Source organism: Nerophis ophidion, linkage group LG13, assembly GCF_033978795.1.
Source record: "Nerophis ophidion isolate RoL-2023_Sa linkage group LG13, RoL_Noph_v1.0, whole genome shotgun sequence".
Classification (NCBI taxonomy): Eukaryota; Metazoa; Chordata; class Actinopteri; order Syngnathiformes; family Syngnathidae; genus Nerophis; species Nerophis ophidion.
Window position 1 is genome coordinate 36,632,905 of NC_084623.1, and position 22,364 is coordinate 36,655,268.

The 22,364-nt window shown below is 38.9% G+C and overlaps 1 protein-coding gene across 4 annotated transcripts in view; it reads right to left on the reverse strand.

Moving 5' to 3' along the window:
• Nucleotides 1-22,364, reverse strand: part of sgpp2 (sphingosine-1-phosphate phosphatase 2) — a 53,174-nt gene that overhangs the window by 10,916 nt on the left and 19,894 nt on the right. For all 4 annotated transcript variants that reach the window (XM_061918863.1, XM_061918861.1, XM_061918860.1 and 1 more), the window contains exon 3: nucleotides 6,626-6,805. In XM_061918863.1, coding sequence (XP_061774847.1) covers nucleotides 6,626-6,805 — 180 coding nt within the window. The remainder of the gene's footprint in view (nucleotides 1-6,625; nucleotides 6,806-22,364) is intronic.

The window sequence follows — 22,364 nt, forward strand, 5'->3', positions numbered from 1 at the left end:
ACATTTTCGATAGTAGACAGGTCTGGACTGCAGGCGGGCCAGGGAAATACCCGCACTCTTTTTTTTTTTTACGAAGCCACGCTGTTGTAACACTTGTCTTGCTGAAATAAGCAGGGGGCCCATGATAACGTTGCCTGGATGACCACATATGATGCTCCAAAACCTATATGGACCTTTCAGCATTAATGATGCCTTCACAGATGTGTAAGTTACCCATGCCTTGGGCACTAATACACCCCCATACCATCACAGATGCTGGCTTTTGAACTTTGCACCTATAACAATCCAAATGATTATTTTCTTCTTTGTTCTGCAGGACACCACGTCCTCTGTTTCCAAATATAATTTGAAATGTGGACTTGTCAGACCACAGAACACCTTTCCACTTTGCATCAGTCCATTTTAGGTGAGCTCGGGCCCAGCCAAGCCGGCGGCGTTTCAGGATATTGTTGATAAATGAATGGGTTTGGCTTTGCATAGTAGAGTTTTAACTTGCACTTACAGATGTAGCGACCAACTGTAGTTACAGACAGTGGTTTTATGAAGTGTTCCTGAGCCCATGTGGTGATATCCTTTACACACTGGTGTCAGTTTTTGATGCAGTACCGCCTGAGGGATCAAAAGTCCGTAATACCATCGCTTACGTGCAGTGATTTCTCCAGATTCTCTTTTTGATGATTTTATGGACCGTAGATGGTAAAGTCCCTAAATTCCTTGCAATAGCTCGTAGAGAAATGTTGTTCTAAAACTGTTTGACAATTTGCTTACAAAGTGGTGACCCTCACCCCATCTTTGTTTGTGAATTACTTAGTATTTAATGGAAGCTGCTATTATACCCAATCATGGCACCCACCTGTTCCCAATTAGCCTGCACACCTGTGGAATGTTCCACAAAAGTGTTTGATGAGCATTCCTCAACTTTATCAGTATTTATTGCCACCTTTCCCAACTTCTTTGTCACGTGTTGCTGGCATCAAATTCTAAAGTTAATGATTACTTGCACAAAAAAAAATGTTTATCAGTTTGAACATCAAATATGTTGTCTTTGTAGCATATGCAACTGAATATGGGTTGAAAATGATTTGCAAATCATTGCATATTGCGTTTATATTTACATCTAACACAATTTCCCAACTCATGGAAACTGGGTTTGTACCAAATGTGGTACTCATCCATAGTTGCAGGTGTCTCATCCTGCCATTCTTTTCTTTTCCAAAGCCTTCCTTCATCTGCCCTTTTAAGAGGTGACGTACGAGTCTTGTCTTAAGCAAGAAAGATGATCTTTTCCCCTCCTTACCTATGGTTTTGTTCCTCGTCCATTACAATACCAGTCAGAATAGAAGCTTTATTCAACTTCTCTTTCACTTCTCTGCCTTGTTTTTTCCTGGGTCTTTTCCTGTTCTTGGCAGCTGGAAGTCTATTCACTGGTAGTTCATAAAGAGTAGCTTTTTTTTTTTTTTTGAAGAGCCACAAAGGATGACGGGAGTAGGAGGGGGTCGCTTTGTGATTGACTGCCGTGACCTCTGACCAACTCGTGGAACCTTGAAGGTTGCCCTGAGGCCCTTTAGCCATTCAGAACCCTGGGCAACATTGCATGCCTTGCAGGAATCTATGCCAAAGTTACCTGTGCTACAGTATATGTTGGTCTTCGAACAGAAAAGGCATCACAACAGAATGTGATCCGCAAATCATTTAAAATGCTCTCCTTTCAAATTGTGACGTAGATTGTTTTATTGACTTGGTGACAGGGAGAGAAAGAGGCGGGACTGACAGTCATGGACTCCGTCGAGTCTGTCAGGAGAACCAAAAGCAGCTCGACGGGTGTTGCTGATGGAGACTGACGATGATTGCTGGCCCCGCCCCTCCTTGGCCATTGTCCAACAGCTCAATTAGGACTGTTGATGGACAATATGGCATAAAGGAATAAGAGAACACTTTGTGGAATTGTCTTAAACTTAGTAGATCACCACTAATAGCACACGCAATTTTAACATTGCATGACAATTTACTAAGTTCCCAAATAACCAGAGCTAAATAGCATGTACAAATAATAAAATTGCGTGTACTACTAATGGGAGTATTGTGTGGAATCTACTAACATTGCGCGCACAATTGATAACACGTGCAAAAGGGGTGCAGACCGCCTAATACATCTCTTATATTAAAAAAAAAATGCTGTAAAATGCCAGCAGATACCAAAACTATTTAATTTGTCTCCAAATCAGCCCTACATTATTCATCAACTCAAAGATTGAGTTGCTTGGCAGATGATACATCTAATATTTTCATTTGGTCAGAGCTGACATGCAATTTTAGCGTTGCATGACAATAAAGTTCCTTAAATAATTTAATCCTTTAAATGTCCTTTACACATGATAGAAAATAAGAAATATAGGGCCAAATAACAAGTGCTAAACAGCGTGTACAAATTATAAAATTGTGTGTGCTACTAATGGCCGTGTTATGTGTGATCTACTAATATTGCGTGCACAATTGATAACAAGTGCAAAAGTGGTCCAAACCGCCTTATTTAAATGTTGTTTTAGCATGCTGTCACCATGAAGACATTTAATGCGAATCTGGCATCATGCTTAAACCCATGGGTGTCAAACTCTGGCCCGCGGGCCAAGTCTGGCCCGCCGTGTAATTTAAATTGGCCCTTGAGGCAATATCAATTTAGCATTAGAGCTGGCCCGCCGGTGTTATACAGCGTCGGTGCCGCTGTAACACCACATTCACCGCTAATACTCATACTTGCCAACCCTCCTAATTTTCCCGGTAGACTCCCGAATTTCAGTGCCCCTCCCAAAAATCTCCCGGGGCAACCATTCTACTGAATTTCTACCGATTTCCACCTGGACAACTATATTGGGGGCGTGCATTTAAGGCACTGCCTTTAGCGTTCTCTACAACCTGTCGTCACGTCCGCTTTTCCTCCATACTAACAGCGTGTCACATAATATTTGTGGCTGTTACACACGCGCACAAGTGAATGCAAGGCATACTTGGTCAACAGCCATACAGGTCACACTGAGGGTGGCCGTATAAACAACTTTAGCACTGTTACAAATATGCGCCACACTGTGAACCCACACCAAACAAGAATGACAAACACATTTCAGGTGAACATCCGCACCGTAACACAACAGAATAAATGCCCAGAAGCCCTTGCAGCACTAACTCTTCCGGGAAACTTCCAGCAAACTGACCAATAATTAACGTTTTATTCATGCATTTTCTCTTGCTACTTCAAGGCTTGAATGTTTGGTTCATTCAATATTGTTATTTTATTTGCAAATTTATTATTAGCCTGTGGAAAAAATTGGATATTTACCTCAGAAGATTGCAAATAGAAAAAAATGCATAAAATGTTTATTTAAATTTTATTTGATATGCCATTGATATTTTTTTTAATTATTATTATTTGAAACTGGATTTTGCATGTCACTAAAGTTGTATAAGCCTTGCTTGTTCAATATTTAATGCAAAACTTGTTTGGGTCCCTATTAAAAGGTTAATTTGTTCAACCTTGGCCCGCGGCTTTGTTCCGTTTAAAATTTTGGCCCACTCTGTATTTGAGTTTGACACCCCTGCTTTAACCTGTGGTTTTCTGCTGTTGTTGAACATGCGACACACAACTATAATCCTTTTCTGCAATATAGAAACGCAATCTAGACAACAAAACGACCAAGGTTTTTGCCACAACATGGGCAATGACTGCAATAGCGCGTTGTAATGATGCAAACAGAAGAAAATGCATGTCGCAAAAAGTTGTTAGTAATACATCTCCTATATTAAAAAAATAATGCCATAAAATGTCAATAAATACCAAAAGTATGTATTTTGTCTCCAAATCAGCCCTAAATTATTCATCAACTCAAAGATTGAATTGCTTGGGACATGATACGTCTAATATTTGCATTTGGTGAGAGCTGACATGCAGTTTTAACATTGCATGACAATAAACGAACACGGAAGGTTGTCTTTCTCCAACTGATCGCCTTCTTTGGACCGTGTTGCAGCCATTTGTGCGTAACTGTGCCAGTTTGCACGTACATTCCGAATTTGATAAAAGGTCCTGAAGTTGAGCAACTCAAACCTAACTTTTTGCTTTTTGACGACGTTTATTCAATGTTGGGTTCTGACGTTGATTTGACCATTGAATTTTGGTCATTTTACAACCAATATTCTACACCACAAATACAATGTTGAATCAAGATATTTTTTAATAACGTTTATTCAATGTCAGGTTGTGACGTTGATTTCCATCCATCCATTTTCTACCCCGGGGGGTGCTTGAGCCGGTTTCAGCTGCATATGTTGATTTGACCATTGACATTTGGTGATTTCCCAACCAACGTCGATCCAATGTTAGACATCAATGTTGTCTCAATTTACAAATACAACTATTTTGCAACTTTGTTTCAAAGTCAGTTTTAAAGAACATGTACCGTATTTTCCAGACTATAAAGCTCACTTAGAATCCTTTTTTTCCCTAAAACTCGACCGGTGCGCCTAATGTACGGAATAATTTTTTGGTACATGGTTTAATGATAAGTGTGACCAGTAGATGGCACTCAAACATAAGAGATACATGTAGACTGCAATATGATGGTGATATGACTCAAGTAAAAAACACCAACATTTTATATCAAACATGTTTGTGACCTGAGGCCATTTGCATTTTTATCCAATTTTTTTGTTAAGATGAAGGAATTGCAGTTTTTGCATCATGACCCACTCTTCCACAAGTGGAGTCAAAACTGACCCCAAGAAGTTCCAAAGGAATTTTCGATAATTCTTTAATTCTTAGCAACTCTGACTGTCCCACTTACATATCTGATGTCATCTCTCACATCGTATGCAACTTTGACTGTCAATACTGTCCCACGTACACATCTGATTTCAGCAGGCTCACCACCCAGGAAGGGGAATTTCTCTGATCCACTAAAGACCGTAAGCTAATGAGTTAATTCCAAATACTGTAAAACTGAAACTTTTTATATTCTTATGACCTGTATTTTCCGGACTATGAGGCGCACTTAAAATCCTTTTTTTCCCCTCAAAACTCGACAGTGCGCCATATAACCCGGCGCGCCTAATGTACGGAATAATTCTGGTTTTACTTACCGACCTTTAGGCACTTTTATTTGGTACATGGTGTAATGATAAGTGTGACCAGTAGATGGCAGTCAAACATAAGATACACATGTAGACTGCAATATGATGGCAATATGATTAATGTAAACAACATCCACATTTTACTGTATATGTTCCATTGAAAATATAGAACATTAGACAAGGTGCTCAAAAATCTATCAAAATGTTTTAGTACAACTTTGGTAAGCTATGAAGCTGCATCGCTTGATGTGCTTCAACATACGAGTATTATTATGGTCTGTGTATAAGGTAAGACATTGTCTGGCGTTATTATTATGCAAAATAAACTTTTCTTACCTTCCACTGATCTGTATTTGGGATCTGCAAAAATCCTGAAAAATTGCGCGCATCCGGCTTGTAGTCCGCAGCCGTGGTCAATACACTTCTTTTTCTCTATCTTCTTGTTATGGGACATTCATTCTCCGCTGTTGCCATTTCTAACATAAATTAGTCTAAAGTTGTCACTTATATCTGTCAGTAAACTCGCCATGAAAGCGCTAAAACATACCGGTGTAGTGAGTTTACATTCTTCACCCAAAGAACTTCAGTTATTAGAGAGTTCTGGTCAGACGGTTTTTCACAGGACACATTTCCGGTCTTGTTGTTTCCGAATGAGAAGATGCTGCTCCGTTATTGATTTAAGTAAAGTCTGAATGTCATTAAAACAGTTATTTCCATCTTTTGACACTTATTCCACTCCCATCCTTGCACGCTACACCGCCACAACAAAGATGACGGGGAGAAGACGCTGCTGAAGGTGAGCCACGTAAATAAGACCGCTCACAAAATGGCGCATCCGGAAGCGACTGTCAGAAAGCGGATTGATTGATTGATTGATTGATTGAAACTTTTATTAGTAGATTGCACAGTTCAGTGCATATTCCGTACAATTGACCACTAAATGTTAACACCGGAATAAGTTTTTCAACATGTTTAAGTCTGGGTCCGTGATGATCTGTAAAACATAATCAATGCAACATTTATACCAATACATGTTATGAAGACCACAAGGAAGTGTTTTCAATTTACAAAAATAAATAATAATATGACTCCTTTAATGCGCCCTATAATCCGGTGCGCCTTATATATGAAAGAAGATGGAAAATAACCCACTCATCGGCAGTGCGCCTTATTATTCAGTCCACAAAATATGGTATGCATAATCAACGTTGTATCAATGTCTTTTGCCGGCTGGGCTGCCTGTGTTATTCAGATTGCACATGTTGTAGTACACACAAACCTTAAGTAAATTTATCAATTTAGCATTATAGTAGTAAATAAACCACAAATCACATTGTCCACTGGTGACTGTTTGGAGGTTTGGGGAACTAAAAATTCAAAATAAGTGGGTTTCACTGTATGATGATTGAATGAAAATATTAATTCATTATTCAATTAATATTTTTACAGGAATTCTTTTAAGATGCTTTACGCACGTTTTCTGGCAGGTGTGGGTGATGCTCACCTGGATCCTAGAGGGGGCGCTGAGCAACAACGTGAAGGAGATGGCGGTGGCGGCCATGGCGTGCGTGGAGGGGAGGCCGTACTCTGCATCCACACGTGTCTCCAGCTTGACCACTGGCGGGGAGAGAGGACGGGGCAACTTCAGCACGTCCTTCATCACCTGGCCGATGTACATCACCAACTGCAAGGAGGAAACACAACGATGATGCGACATCGGTGGGTATACCTAAAACAATTATTTATAGGTCAAGGCTTACAAAACATCAGTGTTAACGACCTTCTATATTGTTTAAGAGGTTGAGAAATACCTGGAACCTCTGGTGTTAAACGTGTGGATTGTGGCTTCATACTATACTAAATTAGCCTTCAAAATAAATCTCCAGTATCAAACTAAATGGCTTCCTTTAAAGCATTTAGAGTGTTTATATTTGTGATAAATGTAAAGGCTATGTGTGTTTTATCTATAGGGAAATTGATATCTTAGTATAATTATATTGCATCCTCAAATTAGATTGTTGTTACCCGGTAATTGTAATAGAAAAGTGGTTACATTTCATTGGTTTTGGGTGGATATATTTGCACAATTTAATACAGATTGAAATAAAGGTTTGACTACGTAATGTATGGTAATAATAATAATAATAATAATAATAATGGACTACATTTATATCGCGCTTTTGTATTATCAGATACTCAAAGCGCTCACAGAAAGTGGGAAAACATCATTCATTCACACCTGGTGGTGGTAAGCTACATCTGTAGCCACAGCTGCCCTGACGTAGACTGACAGAAGCGTGGCTGCCAGTTTGCGCCTACGGCCCCTCCGACCACCACCTATCATTCATTCATTGTCCACTAAAGATGCCGAAATCATTATCCATGCGTTTGTTACGTCTCGTCTCGATTACTGTAACGTATTTTTTCGGGTCTGCCCATGTCTAGCATTAAAAGATTACAGTTGGTACAAAATGCGGCTGCTAGACTTTTGACAAGAACAAAAAAGTTTGATCATATTACGCCTGTACTGGCTCACCTGCACTGGCTTCCTGTGCACTTAAGATGTGACTTTAAGGTTTTACTACTTACGTATAAAATACTACACCGTCTAGCTCCATCCTATCTTGCCGATTGTATTGTACCATATGTCCTGGCAATAAATCTGCGTTCAAAAGACTCCGGCTTATTAGTGATTCCTAAAGCCCAAAAAAAGTCTGCAGGCTATTGAGCGTTTTACGTTCGGGCTCCAGTACTCTGGAATGCCCTCCCGGTAACAGTTCGAAATGCTACCTCAGTAGAAGCATTTAAGTCTCACCTTAAAACTCAACTGTATACTCTAGCCTTTAAATAGACCTCCTTTTTAGACCAGTTGATCTGCCGCTTCTTTTCTTTTTTCTCCTATGTCCCCCCCTCCCTTGTGGAGGGGGTCCGGTCCGATGACCATGGATGAAGTACTGGCTGTCCAGAGTCGAGACCCAGGATGGACCGCTCGTCGGGACCCAGGATGGACTGCTCGCCTGTGTATCGGTTGGGGACATCTCTACGCTGCTGATCCGCATCCGCTTGGGATGGTTTCCTGTGGACGGTACTCTCGCTGCTGTCTTGTATCCGCTTTGAACTGAACTCTCGCGGCTGTGTTGGAGCCACTATGGATTGAACTTTCACAGTATCATGTAAGACCCGCTCGACATCCATTGCTTTCGGTCCCCTAGAGGGGGGGGTTTGCCCACATCTGAAGTCCTCTCCAAGGTTTCTCATAGTCAGCATTGTCACTGGCGTCCCACTGGGTGTGAATTCTCCCTGCCCACTGGGTGTGAGTTTTCCTTGCCCTTATGTGGGTTTGTCCGAGGATGTCGTAGTCGTAATGGTTTGTACAGTCCTTTGAGACATTTGTGATTTAGGACTATGTAAATAAACATTGATTGATTGATGATTGATTGATTGATTGATTCATCATTCATTCACCAGTGTGAGCGGCACCGGGGGCAAGGGTGAAGTGTCCTGCCCAAGGACACAACAGCAGCGATTTATGGCATGGCCGCTCTACCCACTACGCCATGCCGCCCCTATGGACAAATAACCTACAGTAAGATCTATTCTTGGATACTTATTTACATATACAGTGGGGCAAAAAAGTATTTAGTCAGCCACCGATTGTGCAAGTTCTCCCACTTAAAATGATGACAGAGGTCTGTAATTTTCATCATAGGTACACTTCAACTGTGAGAGACAGACTGTGAAAAAAAATCCAGGAATTCACATTGAAGGAATTTTAAATAATGTATTTGTACATTATGGTGGAAAATAAGTATAATAAATAAGTAACAAATAAGTGCCAAAAAGTTCTATTTTGGTTTCATCTGACCACATGACATTCTCCTAATCCTCTGCTGTATCATCCATGTATCCATTTTGGTATAAACTCAACTCGTGTTTGGAGGAAGAAGAATACTGAGTTGCATCCCAAGAACACCACACCTACTGTGAAGCATGGGGGTGGAAACATCATGCTTTGGGGCTGTTTTTCTGCTAAGGGGACAGGTCGATTGATCCGTGTTAAGGAAAGAATGAATAAGGCCATGTATCGTGAGATTTTGAGCCAAAACCTCCTTTCATCAGTAAGAGCTTTGAAAGGTTGACCAAATACTTATTTTAAACAAAATAATTTACAAATAAATTCTTTAAAATTCCTACAATGTGAATTCCTGGATTTTTTTTTCTCACATTCTGTCTCTCACAGTTGAAGTGTACCTATGATGAAAATTACAGACCTCTGTCATCATTTTAGGTGGGAGAACTTGCATAACCAGTGGTTGACTAAATACTTTTTTGCCCAACTGCATATTGCTCTTAAAGGTCTTAGGGCAGGGGTGTCAAACTCATTCTAGATCAGGGGCCACAAAGAAAAAATCTATTCCCAAGTGGGCCGGATTGGTAAAATCACGGCACAATAACGTAAAAATGACAACTTCAGATTGTTTAAAAATTGAACAAGCACATTTTGAAAATGTACAAATCCATCCATCCATCCATTTTCTACCGCTTATTCCCTATGAGGTCGCGGGGGTCGCTGGTGCCTATCTCAGCTACAATCGGGCGGCGTACACCCTGGACAAGTCGCCACCTCATCGCAGGGCCAACACAGATAGACAGACAACATTCACACTCACATTCACACACTATGGCCAATTTAGTGTTGCCAATCAACCTATCCCCAGGTGCATGTCTTTGGAAGTGGGAGGAAGCCGGAGTAACCTGAGGGAACCCACGCAGTCGCGGGGAGAACATGCAAACTCCACACAGAAAGATCCCGAGCCTGGGATTGAACCCAGGACTACTCAGGACCTCCGTATTGTGAGGCAGACGCACTAACCCCTCTGCCACCGTGAAGCCTAATGTAGAAATCATAATGGGGATTTTTTTTACACTTACATGTTGCGGTTAATAGTATTCTATCTTTATTTGACGTGATTTTCTGAAGAAATTATGTAATAATGATCATCAGTCAACTCATTGGTGTTAATCTTCAATCTATCAGGATAAAAAAAATATCAAAATATAAATTACAGGATGCTCTTCATGTAGTCTGCTCATTTTTCTCGGCCGGTGCACTAACATCACCACCAGGACTACGTCAGTGTCCTTGTGGTTAGAGTATCCGCCCTGAGACTGGAAGGTTGTGAGTTCAATGCCGAGTCATACCAAAGACTATTAAAAAAAGGGACGTATTGCCAAAGTTGGAATTGGGGGTTGGATACATGGATGATACAGCAGAGGATTGGGAGAATGTCATGTGGTCAGATGAATCCAAAATATAACTTTTTGGTATAAACTCAACTTGTCGTGTTTGGAGGAAGAAGAATACTGAGTTGCATCCCAAGAACACCACACCTACTGTGAAGCATGGGGGTGGAAACATCATGCTTTGGGGCTGTTTTTCTGCTAAGAGGACAGGACGATTGATCCGTGTTAAGGAAAGAATGAATGGGTCCATGTATCCTGGGATTTTGAGCCAAAACCTCCTTCCATCAGTGAGAGCTTTGAATGGTTGACCAAATACTTATTTTCCACCAAAACTTACAAATACATTCTTTAAAATTCCTACAATGTGAATTCCTGGATTTTTTTTTTCACATTCTGTCTCTCACAGTTGAAGTGTACCTATGATGAAAATTACAGACCTCTGTCATCATTTTAAGTGGGGGAACATGCACAATCGGTGGCTGACTAAATACTTTTTTGCCCCACTGTATGCGGCCATCCAAGCAACGTTATCATGGACGCCCCTGTGTGGCGCATTATGAAGCGTAAGATACGACAACGGAGACCCCAGACTGTTGAACAACTTAAACTGTACATCAAGCAAAAACGGGAAATATTTCCACCTTTAATGTTTCTAAAATTGGTCTCCGAACGTTTACTGAGTGTTGTTAAAAGGAAAGGCCATGTAACACAGTGGTAAAAATGCCCCTGTGCCAACTTTTTTGCAATGTGTTTCTGCCATTAAATTCTAAGTTAATGATTATTCGCAAAAAAATAAAAAAAAGAAGTTTCTCAGTTCGAACATTAAATATCTTGTCTTTGCAGTCTTTTCCATATGTCCCGGCAAGAAATCTGCGTTCAAAGGACTCCGGCTTATTAGTGATTCCCAAAGCCCAAAAAAAGTCTGCGGGCTATAGAGCATTTTCCGTTCGGGCTCCAGTACTCTGGAATGCCCTCCCGGTAACAGTTCGAGATGCCACCTCAGTAGAAGCATTTAAGTCTCACCTTAAAACTCATTTGTATACTCTAGCCTTTAAATAGACTCCCTTTTTAGACCAGTTGATCTGCCGTTTCTTTTCTTTTTTCTTCTATGTCCCACTCTCCCGTGTGGAGGGGGTCCGGTCCGATCCGGTGGCCATGTACTGCTCGCCTGTGTATCGGCTGGGGACATCTCTGCGCTGCTGGTCCGCCTCCGCTTGGGATGGTTTCCTGCTGGCTCCGCTGTGAACGGGACTCTCGCTGCTGTGTCTTGGATCCTCTTTGGACTGGACTCTCGCGACTGTGTTGTATCCATTGTGGATTGAACTTTCACAGTATCATGTTAGACCCGCTCGACATCCATTGCTTTCCTCCTCTCTAAGGTTCTCATAGTCATCATTGTCACCAATGTCCCACTGGGTGTGAATTTTCCTTGCCCTTATGTGGGCCTACCGAGGATGTCGTGGTGGTCTGTGCAGCCCTTTGAGACACTAGTGATTTAGGGCTATATAAGTAAACATTGATTGATTGATTGAATACACGTTGAAAAGTATTTGCGAATCATTGTATTCTGTTTTCATTTACGAACGTGCCAACTTCACTGGTTCTGGGTTTGTAATATCTTATTAATTGTCGTCATTTTTAGAATGTGCGACTGAAAGAAAAAACAAACCACAGGTTGAAAATATCGGCTGGGCCGCACCTTTGACACGACAGTATACAACAACTAGACCAGGGGTCACCAACGCAGTTCACGCGGGCACCAGGTAGCCCGTAAGGACCAGATGAGTCGCCCGCTGGCCTGTTCTAAAAATAGCTCAAATAGCAGCACTTACCAGTGAGCTGCCTCTATTTTTTAATTTTATTTACTAGCAAGCTGGTCTCGCTTTGCTCGACATCATTAATTCTAAGAAAGACAAAACTCAAATAGAATTTGAAAATCAAAGAAAATATTTCAAAGACTTGGTGTTCACGTGTTTGTTTTTACTCTGCTTCTTATAACTTTCAGAAAGACAATTTTACAGAAAAAATACAACCTTAAAAATGATTTTAGGATTTTTAAACACACATACCTTTTTACCTTTCAAATTCCTTCCTCTTCTTTCCTGACAATTTAAATCAATGTTCAAGTTTTTTTTTTTTTATTATTGTAAAGAATAATAAATACATTTTAATTTAATTCTTCATTTTAGCTTGTGTTTTTTTGACGAAGAATATTTGTGAAATATTTCTTCAAACTTATTATGATTAAAATAAATAAAAAATATTCTGGAAAAATCTAGAAAATCTGTAGAATCAAATTTAAATCTTATTTCAAAGTATTTAAAATTTCTTATAAAATTTTTGTTCTGGAAAATCTAGAAGAAATATTGATTTGTTTTTGTTAGAAATATAGCTTGGTCCAATTTGTTATATATTATAAAAAAGTGCAGATTGGATTTTAACCTATTTAAAACATGTAATCAAAATTCTAAAATTAATCTTAATCAGGAAAAATTACTAATAATGTTCTATAAATGTTTTTTTTTTTTTAAATAGATTCGAATTAGCTAGTTTTTCTATTCATTTTTTGGGTTGAATTTTGAATTTTAAAGAGTCGAAATTGAAGATAAATTATATTTTAAAATTTTATTTTCATTTTTTCCGTGTTTTCTCCTCTTTTAAACTGTTCAATTAAGTGTTTTTTTCATCATTTATTCTCTACAAAAAACCTTCCGTAAAAGGAAAAAAAATGTACAATGGAACAGACAGAAATACCCATTTTCTTATATATGTAGGTTTATTTATTAAAGGTAAATTGAGCCATTTGTTTATTTCTGGCAATTTATTTAAGAGTGTGTATCAAACTAGGAGCCCTTTGCATCAATCAGTACCCAAGAAGTTGCTCTTGGTTTCAAAAAGGTTGGTGACCCCTGAACTACATACACATGCACACACACACACACTTCTAAGGTAGTGTGACTGTAATAGTTGGGCATGGTTGATTTCCTGCGGTATTCACCTCCTTTCATCATTATGTAACAGTAATGGAAAAAGAAGCTGTAAAATTTAAAGATGACATAACAGTGAGGCCAGCCTCTAAAACTAAGCACACATGAATAAGTGATCACACTTGAGTGAAGAGATTATATCAAATCAAATGATGCCGTCTTCTATAAGATTGCTGGATGGCCAACAGAACCTCTTTAAACATATATTTGCTATGTACTGTTTATAGATCATTAGAAATATACTCCAAAAGTGCTGTCCATTGCCCATTTTGGTTTGTCGTCCCCAGGTAGCTTTTAGTAGAGCAGCCCACTCAGCTCAGGTTTATTTAAAGCTCTTCCTTGTATATTTAATGAATGGCTGCCATAGTCGGTGTCAGTGCGCACAGAGGCCAATGTTTCATGTGTTTAAGGGAGGAAATAGAAATGGCATTACCAGAAATACAAAACTAATCTGAAGTGATTGTTACAATAGGGGGAAAAACTAAAGAAAAGGCAGGTATGTGCTTTTTTTTTGCGCCCGAATGTGAAAATGAAATTAAAAAAAACAACGTATAATTACGATTTCGCTAAATCAGGGGTGTCAAATTCGTTTTCATTAAGGGCCGCTTGTAACAGTGAATAACATACAAATATAAACTGCCTCCATGCACAATTATTACATATATTTTTACATACATATTTAAAAAAATTTGCGCCACTTCATGTAGTTTTGCTCACCTGACGTGTACTGTGTATATATATGTACATCATTTATCCATTTTTTTGACTTCATTTTTTTATATACATGCAGCACGGTGATACAGGGGTTGGTGCATGTGCCTCACAACACGAAGTTCTGAGTAGTCCTGAGTTCAATCCCGGGCTCAGGATCTTTCCGTGTGGAGTTTGCATGTTCTCCCCGTGACTGCGTGGGTTCCCTCCGGGTACTCCGGCTTCCTCCCACCTCCAAAGACATGCACCTGGGGATAGGTTGATTGGCAACACTAAATTGGCCCTAATGTTTGAATGTGAGTGTGAATGTTGTCTGTGGTGACTTGTCCAGGGTTTACGCCGCCTTCCGCCAGAATGCAGCTGAGCTAGGCTCCAGCACCCCCCGCGACCCCAAGAGGGACAAGCGGTATGAAATGGATGGATGGATGGATGTTAGTGGTTATATATCTTTTATTATTGAATGCATCAAATGTGATGAATATTTAATGGACCACGATGGAAACAAGCCTTTTGGCTTTTTGTGCCATCCATTTGCCTTTTTAAAGCAATACATGATTTCAATACTTTAAGATGTCAATAAACTTCTCAATCAATCAATCAATCATTTGCCTGCCACATCATGTAATGTGGCCCGCCACCTCATTAAAGTGACCCGCCATATCTGACAGTGGTTTTCTGAAGTATTCCTGAGTCCATGTGGTGATATCCTTTACACACCGATGTCGGTTTTTGATGCAGTACCGCCTGATGATATTAAGGACCGTTGATGGTGTAATCCCTAAATTCCTTGCAATAGCTTGTTGAGAAATTTTCTTATTACGATTTACTCACGCATTTGTTCACAAAGTGGTGACCTTGTTTGTGAATGACTGAGCAATTCATGAAAGCTGCTTTTATACCCAATCATGGCACCCACCTGTTCAGTTAGCCTGTTCACCTGTAGTATGTTACAAATAAGAGTTTGATGAGCATTCTTCAACTTTCTCAGTCTGTTTTTCCACTTGTGCCAGCTTTTTTGAAACATGTTGCAAGCATCAAATTCCAAATGAGCTAATATTTGCAAAAAATTATGGTTTGTAGTTCGAATGTTAAATGTGTCTTATCTTTGCAGTCTATTCAATTGAATTTAGGTTGAAAAATCATTGTATACAGTTTTTATTTACGAATTACACAACGTGCCAACTTAAAATGGTTTTGGGTTTTGTAAATGATGTAAGTATATATGTAATTTAGTAACAGGCACAATAATAATAAGTATAATTTACATATTTTGGTCAGTATTTCACAGACTCATCACAACATTTCCTTTTTTCTTCAAAAACAACAAACCCACTACTCACGGCAGACTTTGTGAGAGACAACAAAGACTACTTTGGGACACATGATGATCCAGAGCCTTTTATTTTTTAGCCTGAATATAAGGAGGATGAGCTACACATTTTAAAAGCTGTGTGCTAAACAGATTCAGCTTTGGTGAAACATTAAGCATCATGTAGCAGTATTGCTAAATGCTAAACAAGAAATACAAACTATAACACAATAACTCACTGTACAATGTAAACACTCACTGGGAAGCCGACTGATGGTATGTTTGTATCTTCCCATTTGATGAAGAATTAATCATAATCCTTGCGAAGGGTTAAAAAAAAAAAAAGTTGCCGCTAACAAGCCTCTTTTCGTGTCTTTTTCACCATCTCCGGGTTAAAGTTGAATGTCAAAGTTGACTAATTTCTCGGTTTATGGCAACAATATTCTACTATCTAGTTGAGAGGCATGATTGATTGATTGATACTTTTATTAGTAGATTGCACAGTACAGTACATATTCCGTACAATTGACCACTAAATGGTAACACCCCAATAAGTTTTTCAACTTGTTTAAGTCGAGGTCCACGTTAATCAATTCATGATATATCATCGAGAATGAACTTTCGCCAACTTACAGGCGAAGCAGTTGCAGCTCACCGGCTCAGTGTGTCAATCAGCATCAAGGGTTGGAATTGGGGGTTAAATCACCAAAATTATTCCCGAGCGCGGCCACCGCTGCTGCTCACTGCTCCCCTCACCTCCCAGGGGGTAGAACAAGGGGATGGGTCAAATGCAGAGGGTCATTTCACCACACCCAGTGTGTGTGTGACTATCAGTGGTACTCAGTGGGACGGCATGGCGCGGTTGAGAGAGTGGCCGTGCCAGCAACCTGAGGGTTCCTGGTTCAATCCCCACCTTCTACCAACTTTGTCACGTCCGTTGCGTCCTTGAGCAAGACACTTCATCCTTGCTCCTGATGGGTTGTGGTTAAGGCTTTGCATGGCAGCTACCGCCATCAATGTGTGAATGGGTGAATGTGGAAATAGTGTCAAAGGGCTATACAAGTATAACCCATTTACCATTTACCAATTTACTTTAAGTTAATATAGCAGCATAAGATATTTAGTGCTCTGTGATCAAAGCGTTGCTAAAAAATAGCGTTAGCAGTAGGGGTGTAATGGTACACACAAATTTTGGTTCGGTACGTACCTCAGTTTAGAAGTCACGCTTTGGTTCATTTTCAGTACAGTAAGAAAACAAAATATAAATTTTGGGGTTATATATTTACCAAATTTGTAAACAATAGCTTTATTCTTTTGACATTGACACTATAATAATTCTGCCCACGTTAATTCACATTAAACTGCCTCAAGTTGTTGCTTAGGTGAAATAAAATGACAAAACTTTTCTTCTACATATAAAAAGTGCAACATTAAACAGTTTCAAGTCAACTCATCATGCTTAATTTATTACAGCATTTGGGAAGCTTGTAGTTGATTTTTATTATGTAAATGTTATATTTTTATCAACATGTGCCATTCAAAGCTTTTCTGTCCGTAAAACACACACACACGCACACACACGCACACACACACACCGCAAAATGAGCTAACTTTACGCTAAAAGCTAATTAGCCTTCACCTCAAGCCAGAACTGCGAGCGAGCTGAGCTGCAGTTTAAGTTTCTGGAAGGTCAACGAGCTCATAGTGGTGTTAGTAGTAGTTGACTGGGAGGTGTTATCATTTGGGGAGAGTACGCTACCTTATGCTCACATGCTACACACCTATCTGCTCGACGCTGAAGCCTTTACTACAAGCGCTATGACTACGCACTGTTGATTGGCTGTTACCGCTCTGAATACACACTGCTGATTGGCTGTTACCACTATATATGTAACCAATCAGATGGTTGTGTGGGTGGGACAATGCTGGGTGCTGAGACAGAGGCAGAGGAAGCAAAGCAGCTTGTTAAGACTTTAGCTTAGAAACTTATTCGGTACACCCACGTACCGAATTGAAACCCCCCTACCGAAACTGTTCAATACAAATATACATACCGTTACACCCCTAGTTAGTAGCTAAAATAACAATATCGCTAATACGTGGTTAATATTAAGGTCAATAATTCTAAGTGTTGTTGGCCCTTTTTGGATGGTTGTTTTGAGGGCTTTAGCGGCATTGTTAGCCGCTTTGTATTTGCTGTATATTAAAAGTTCAAATTTACATAAAAAAAGAAAACCATGTTTTCTTGTCTTACATAAGGATTGTGACAATTGTGACAATTCCAAAAACAAGTGCAGTTCCCCTTTGAATACATTGCAAACAGATACTCTGTGATATTAAATCTGTGCGGTCAAACCTGAAAATAACGATATCCCAGTGCCATCCTTGCATCTACCTACACGGCACCTACTCACAGACACACAACTGCCAGCATGAAATGGACAATAAACAGAGGCAGAGGCAATGCTGAGACCGTCAGGCATGCCTGACCTCATCTATTCACCATGGCTGCATTCATACAACAAACCAGACTGTGTGTGCCTGCATTGTCAACCACTACATATAAACGTCCTGCGGCTTCAAACAATGCAGCTCAAGTGCGTGCATGATATGATAGCCGGGCTCCGCCCCCTTCTCAGCCGACACCAACACACATACATCGCACTCCCATGCCTCGGGTAATGCCCACCACGCCAGCCTGTCACTAGTGCCTTTGTGTCGGTCGTGTTAAAAGCCTGACCTACAGGGACAGTCTGGACACATGGAGGGTTCATCACAAGTCTGTGCGTGCGTGTGTGTGTGTGTGTGTGTGTGTGTGTGTGTTCTTATATTTCTACCCTTCTTGAGACACAAACAAGGAAAAGTACCTTCTATGTGAGGACCAATACAGAAAACCATTGCATCTAATAAAGAGTTGCACCCCTGGTTGTAAAGGTCCCAAAAATAAGGGATTTTCGGGGTCAACATATGAAATAACAAGTGTTTGTAACAAATTGAAATGTGCCCCCTTTGGCCAAAATTAATTAAAAATAATATATATAAATAACATTTATATATAGACATACTGTAATAACGAAGTAAATATTGATGATTAAAAAACAATGATAAACCAAAAAATTTAAATACATTAACTACAAGCAATCTTTCTCACAATATGTCGACTTTTTACCTATAAACTTGGAAACAATTTCTCATATTCTCTCTGTTTTTGTAATATTGCAATATTTTCTCCTAAAATTATTACTTTTTAATGCCAAATGTTGACATTTGTCATATAAAATTCTGACTTCTATCACACTATTGCCAATGTTTTTGTTCTTCTTGTAAAACAGTGACATTTTTTGAGTAAAATGATGACATTTGTCATAATTTTGCCAAGTAAAATTCCGATTATTACTATAATATTGCCAACATTTTTAATTTTCTTATAAAATTGTGACTTTTGTCCAGTAGATTACGACTCTTTTCATGTAATCGCCAACATTTTAAGCTTTTCTTGTAAAATTGCGACTGTTATTGAGAAAAATCCCAACTTTTATCATAATATTGCACAAACGTTCACTTTTTCTTGTAAAATTTTGACTTGCGTTCAGTAAAATTACAACTTTTAGTGAAGTGAAGTGAATCATATTTATATAGCGCTTTTCTCTTGTGACTCAAAGCGCTTTTACATAGTGAAACCCATTATCTAAGTTACATTTAAACCAGTGTGGTAGGCACTGGGAGTAGGTGGGTAAAGTGGCTTGCCCAAGGAAACAACGGCAGTGACTAGGATGGTGGAAGCGGGGATCGAACCTGGAACCCTCAAGTTGCTGGCACGGCCACTCTACCAACCGAGCTATACTGCCAAAATTCTAAGTTTTTCTTGTGAAAGTGTGACCTTTTTTCTTGTGAAATCCCAACTCATTTTTCACAACAAGCTTTTTTTATATTTGCATAGTATGTATATATTATTAAAGTTGTAAATACATATATCTATATATCTAGAAAGGGTGGTCCTAAAGAGGTAGGCATTTTCCGGAGGTCTCAAAAACGTTACACATACAAGAATGTGTGTGTGTGTTCTTGTATTTCTACACTTCTTGAGACACCAACAAGGAAAAGTACCGTCTATGTGAGAACCAATACAGAAAACCATTGCATCTAATAGAGAATGTCTCATTTGCACCTCTGGTGGTGAAATTTATCAAAATTAGGGTGGTCCCAAAAAGGAAGGATTTTTCAAATTGACTGTGTCGGTTTTAAAAGTGCTCCTCCTTTGGTCAACATATGAAATAACAAGTGTGTGTAAGAAATTGAAATGCGCCCCCTTTGGCTAATAAAAAAATATATATTTATAAACAAAATGTACATATAAACATACAGTAATGATGAAGTAAATAATGAAGGTTAAAAACCAATGACAAACAAAAAAAATTAATTACATTAACTAAAAGCAGTCTTTCTCACCATGTGTCGACTTTGTACTTATAAAATTTGGAACAATTTCTCATATTCTCTCTGTTTTTGTAATATTGCAATATTTTCTCCTGAAATTATTACGTTATGTAAAACGATTACTTTTTAATGCAAAATGGTGACATCTGTCATATACAATTCTGACTTCAATCACACTATTGCCAATGTTTTTGTTGTTCTTGTAAAACTGTGACATTTTTTGAGTAAAATTCCGATTATTATTATAATATTGGCAAAATTTTAAGTTCCTATGAAATTGTGACTTTTGTCCAGTAGATTTACGACTTTTTTCATGAAATCGCCAACATTTTAAGCTTTTGTTGTAAAATTGCGACTGTTATTGAGTAAAATCCCAACTTTTATCATAATATTGCACAAATGTTACATTTTTCTTGTAAAATTTTTACTTGCATTCAGTAAAATTACAACTTATAGTATAATACTGCCAGAATTCAAAGTTTTTCTTGTGAAATTGGGACATTTTTCTTGTGAAATCCCAACTCATTTTTTACAACAGGCTTGCTTTTTTATATTTGCATAGTATGTATATATTATTAATGTTGTAAATACAAATCTTTATATATCTAGAAAGGCATTTTCCGGAGGTCTTAAGAAGGTAACACATACAATAATGTGTGTGTGTGTGTGTGTTTTCTAATTGAGGCCATCTTAGGAGCTGGACTTTGATCTGTCAACATGAGAAAGAGCGTGTAAAGACAACACAAACGCACACACCAACACAATTTGTTACAAAAGGAAGATATGATGCCTAGTCCATCCATCCATTTTCTACCGCTTATTCCCTTTGGAGTCGTGGGGGGCGCTGGTGCCTATCTCAGCTACAATCGGGCGGAAGGCGGCGTACACCCTGGACAAGTCGCCATCTCATCGCAGGGCCAACACAGATAGATAGACAACATTCACACTCACAACATAAAAAAAATATTGGTATGGGGCTGAACAGTATACCGGTATTAGTATAGTATCGCAATACTAATTAATCATATTCGGTACTATACCGCCTCTGAAAAGTACGGGTCCGCCAACACACCGCAACCTCATTGTCATCACGTTGTGTTATTATTGCTTTACGAGCAGACAAGCATGTTCGGCAGCGCACAATTACGGAGTACTTACAAGCAGACACAGTGTGTAGACAGAAAAGGAAGAACTGACACATTCTGGCTGAAAATCTAACGATAAAGGTGAAGCTATAACACAAAACACCCTCAGGAAGCGGTGCTTTAAGACATGGCTAGCTAGCTATCGGCTAATTGGAGGGTTTTAGCTACTTCTAAATCGTTAATCCTCGCCTCCATGGCGACTTATAAAGTACGTTTCTTACAAGTATCATGCAGGACAAAGAATAGCTAAACATGCTTCCTGACACACCGTAGATCACCGGCGTCAAAATATTAACAAACCCCATTGGTGGATCTACACCTGACATCCACTGTAATGATACCAAGTACAATAGTGTATCTAGTCTATAATTATATGATTATGATATTTTTTGGCATCACAACATTTTCTTTCATTTAAAAAAAAAATGTATATTATGTTTGTAGACTCAGGAAAAACGTCCCTGGACATATTAGGACTTTGAATATGACCAATGTATGATCCTATAACGACTTGGTATTGGATTGATACCCTAATTTGTGTTATCATCCAAAACTAATGTATAGTATCAAACAAGAGAAGAATAAGTGATTATTACATTTTAACAGATGTGTAGATAGAACATGTTAAAAGAGAAAGTAAGCAGATATTAACAGTAAAATAACAAGCATATTAAGCATTTATTTTCTACCCCTTGTCCTTAATAATTTTGACAAAATAATAGAATGGAAAATGACACAATATGTTACTGCGTATGTCAGCAGACTAATTAGGAGCCTTTGTTTGTTTACTTACTACTAAAAGACAAGTTGTCTTGTATGTTCACTATTTTATTTAAGGACTAAATTGCAATGAGAAACATATGTTTAATGTACCCGAAGATTTTTTGTTAAAATGAAGCAAATACTGCAATTTTTGAGGTCCCCTTTATTTATAAAGATATCAAAAAGTACCAAAATCATTTTGGTACCTGTACCAAAATATTGGTATTCGGACAACACTACATTGGTATCAGTATCACAAATACGGGTCTTGTATTCACTCCGTAGAAAATCCATACCAGAATGCTGTATTACCCAACCCCAATAAGACAACACAGAAACATACAAAATAGATGATTGACTGAAAGACTACTAAAACGTGGTAGAGAAAAACATAATGATTTGACTTTTGACCCCAACTTATCAGCTATTCAAATCGGTCCATGAGTGTGAAAACCGACACTTTTCATCAAATGTGTAGGAACCTGAGTCAGATTTCCATGTAATTCAGTAAGTAGAAAAGCACTCGTAGAGCACAGACCTCCGCCAGGCCCTATCTGCCAATAGTAAACATTAAATAAACGGTGAATCCTCTTGTCAGTCATTCACTGTCTCGTGTCTCTGAGCGTAAGCACTCCCGCTAGCATACAC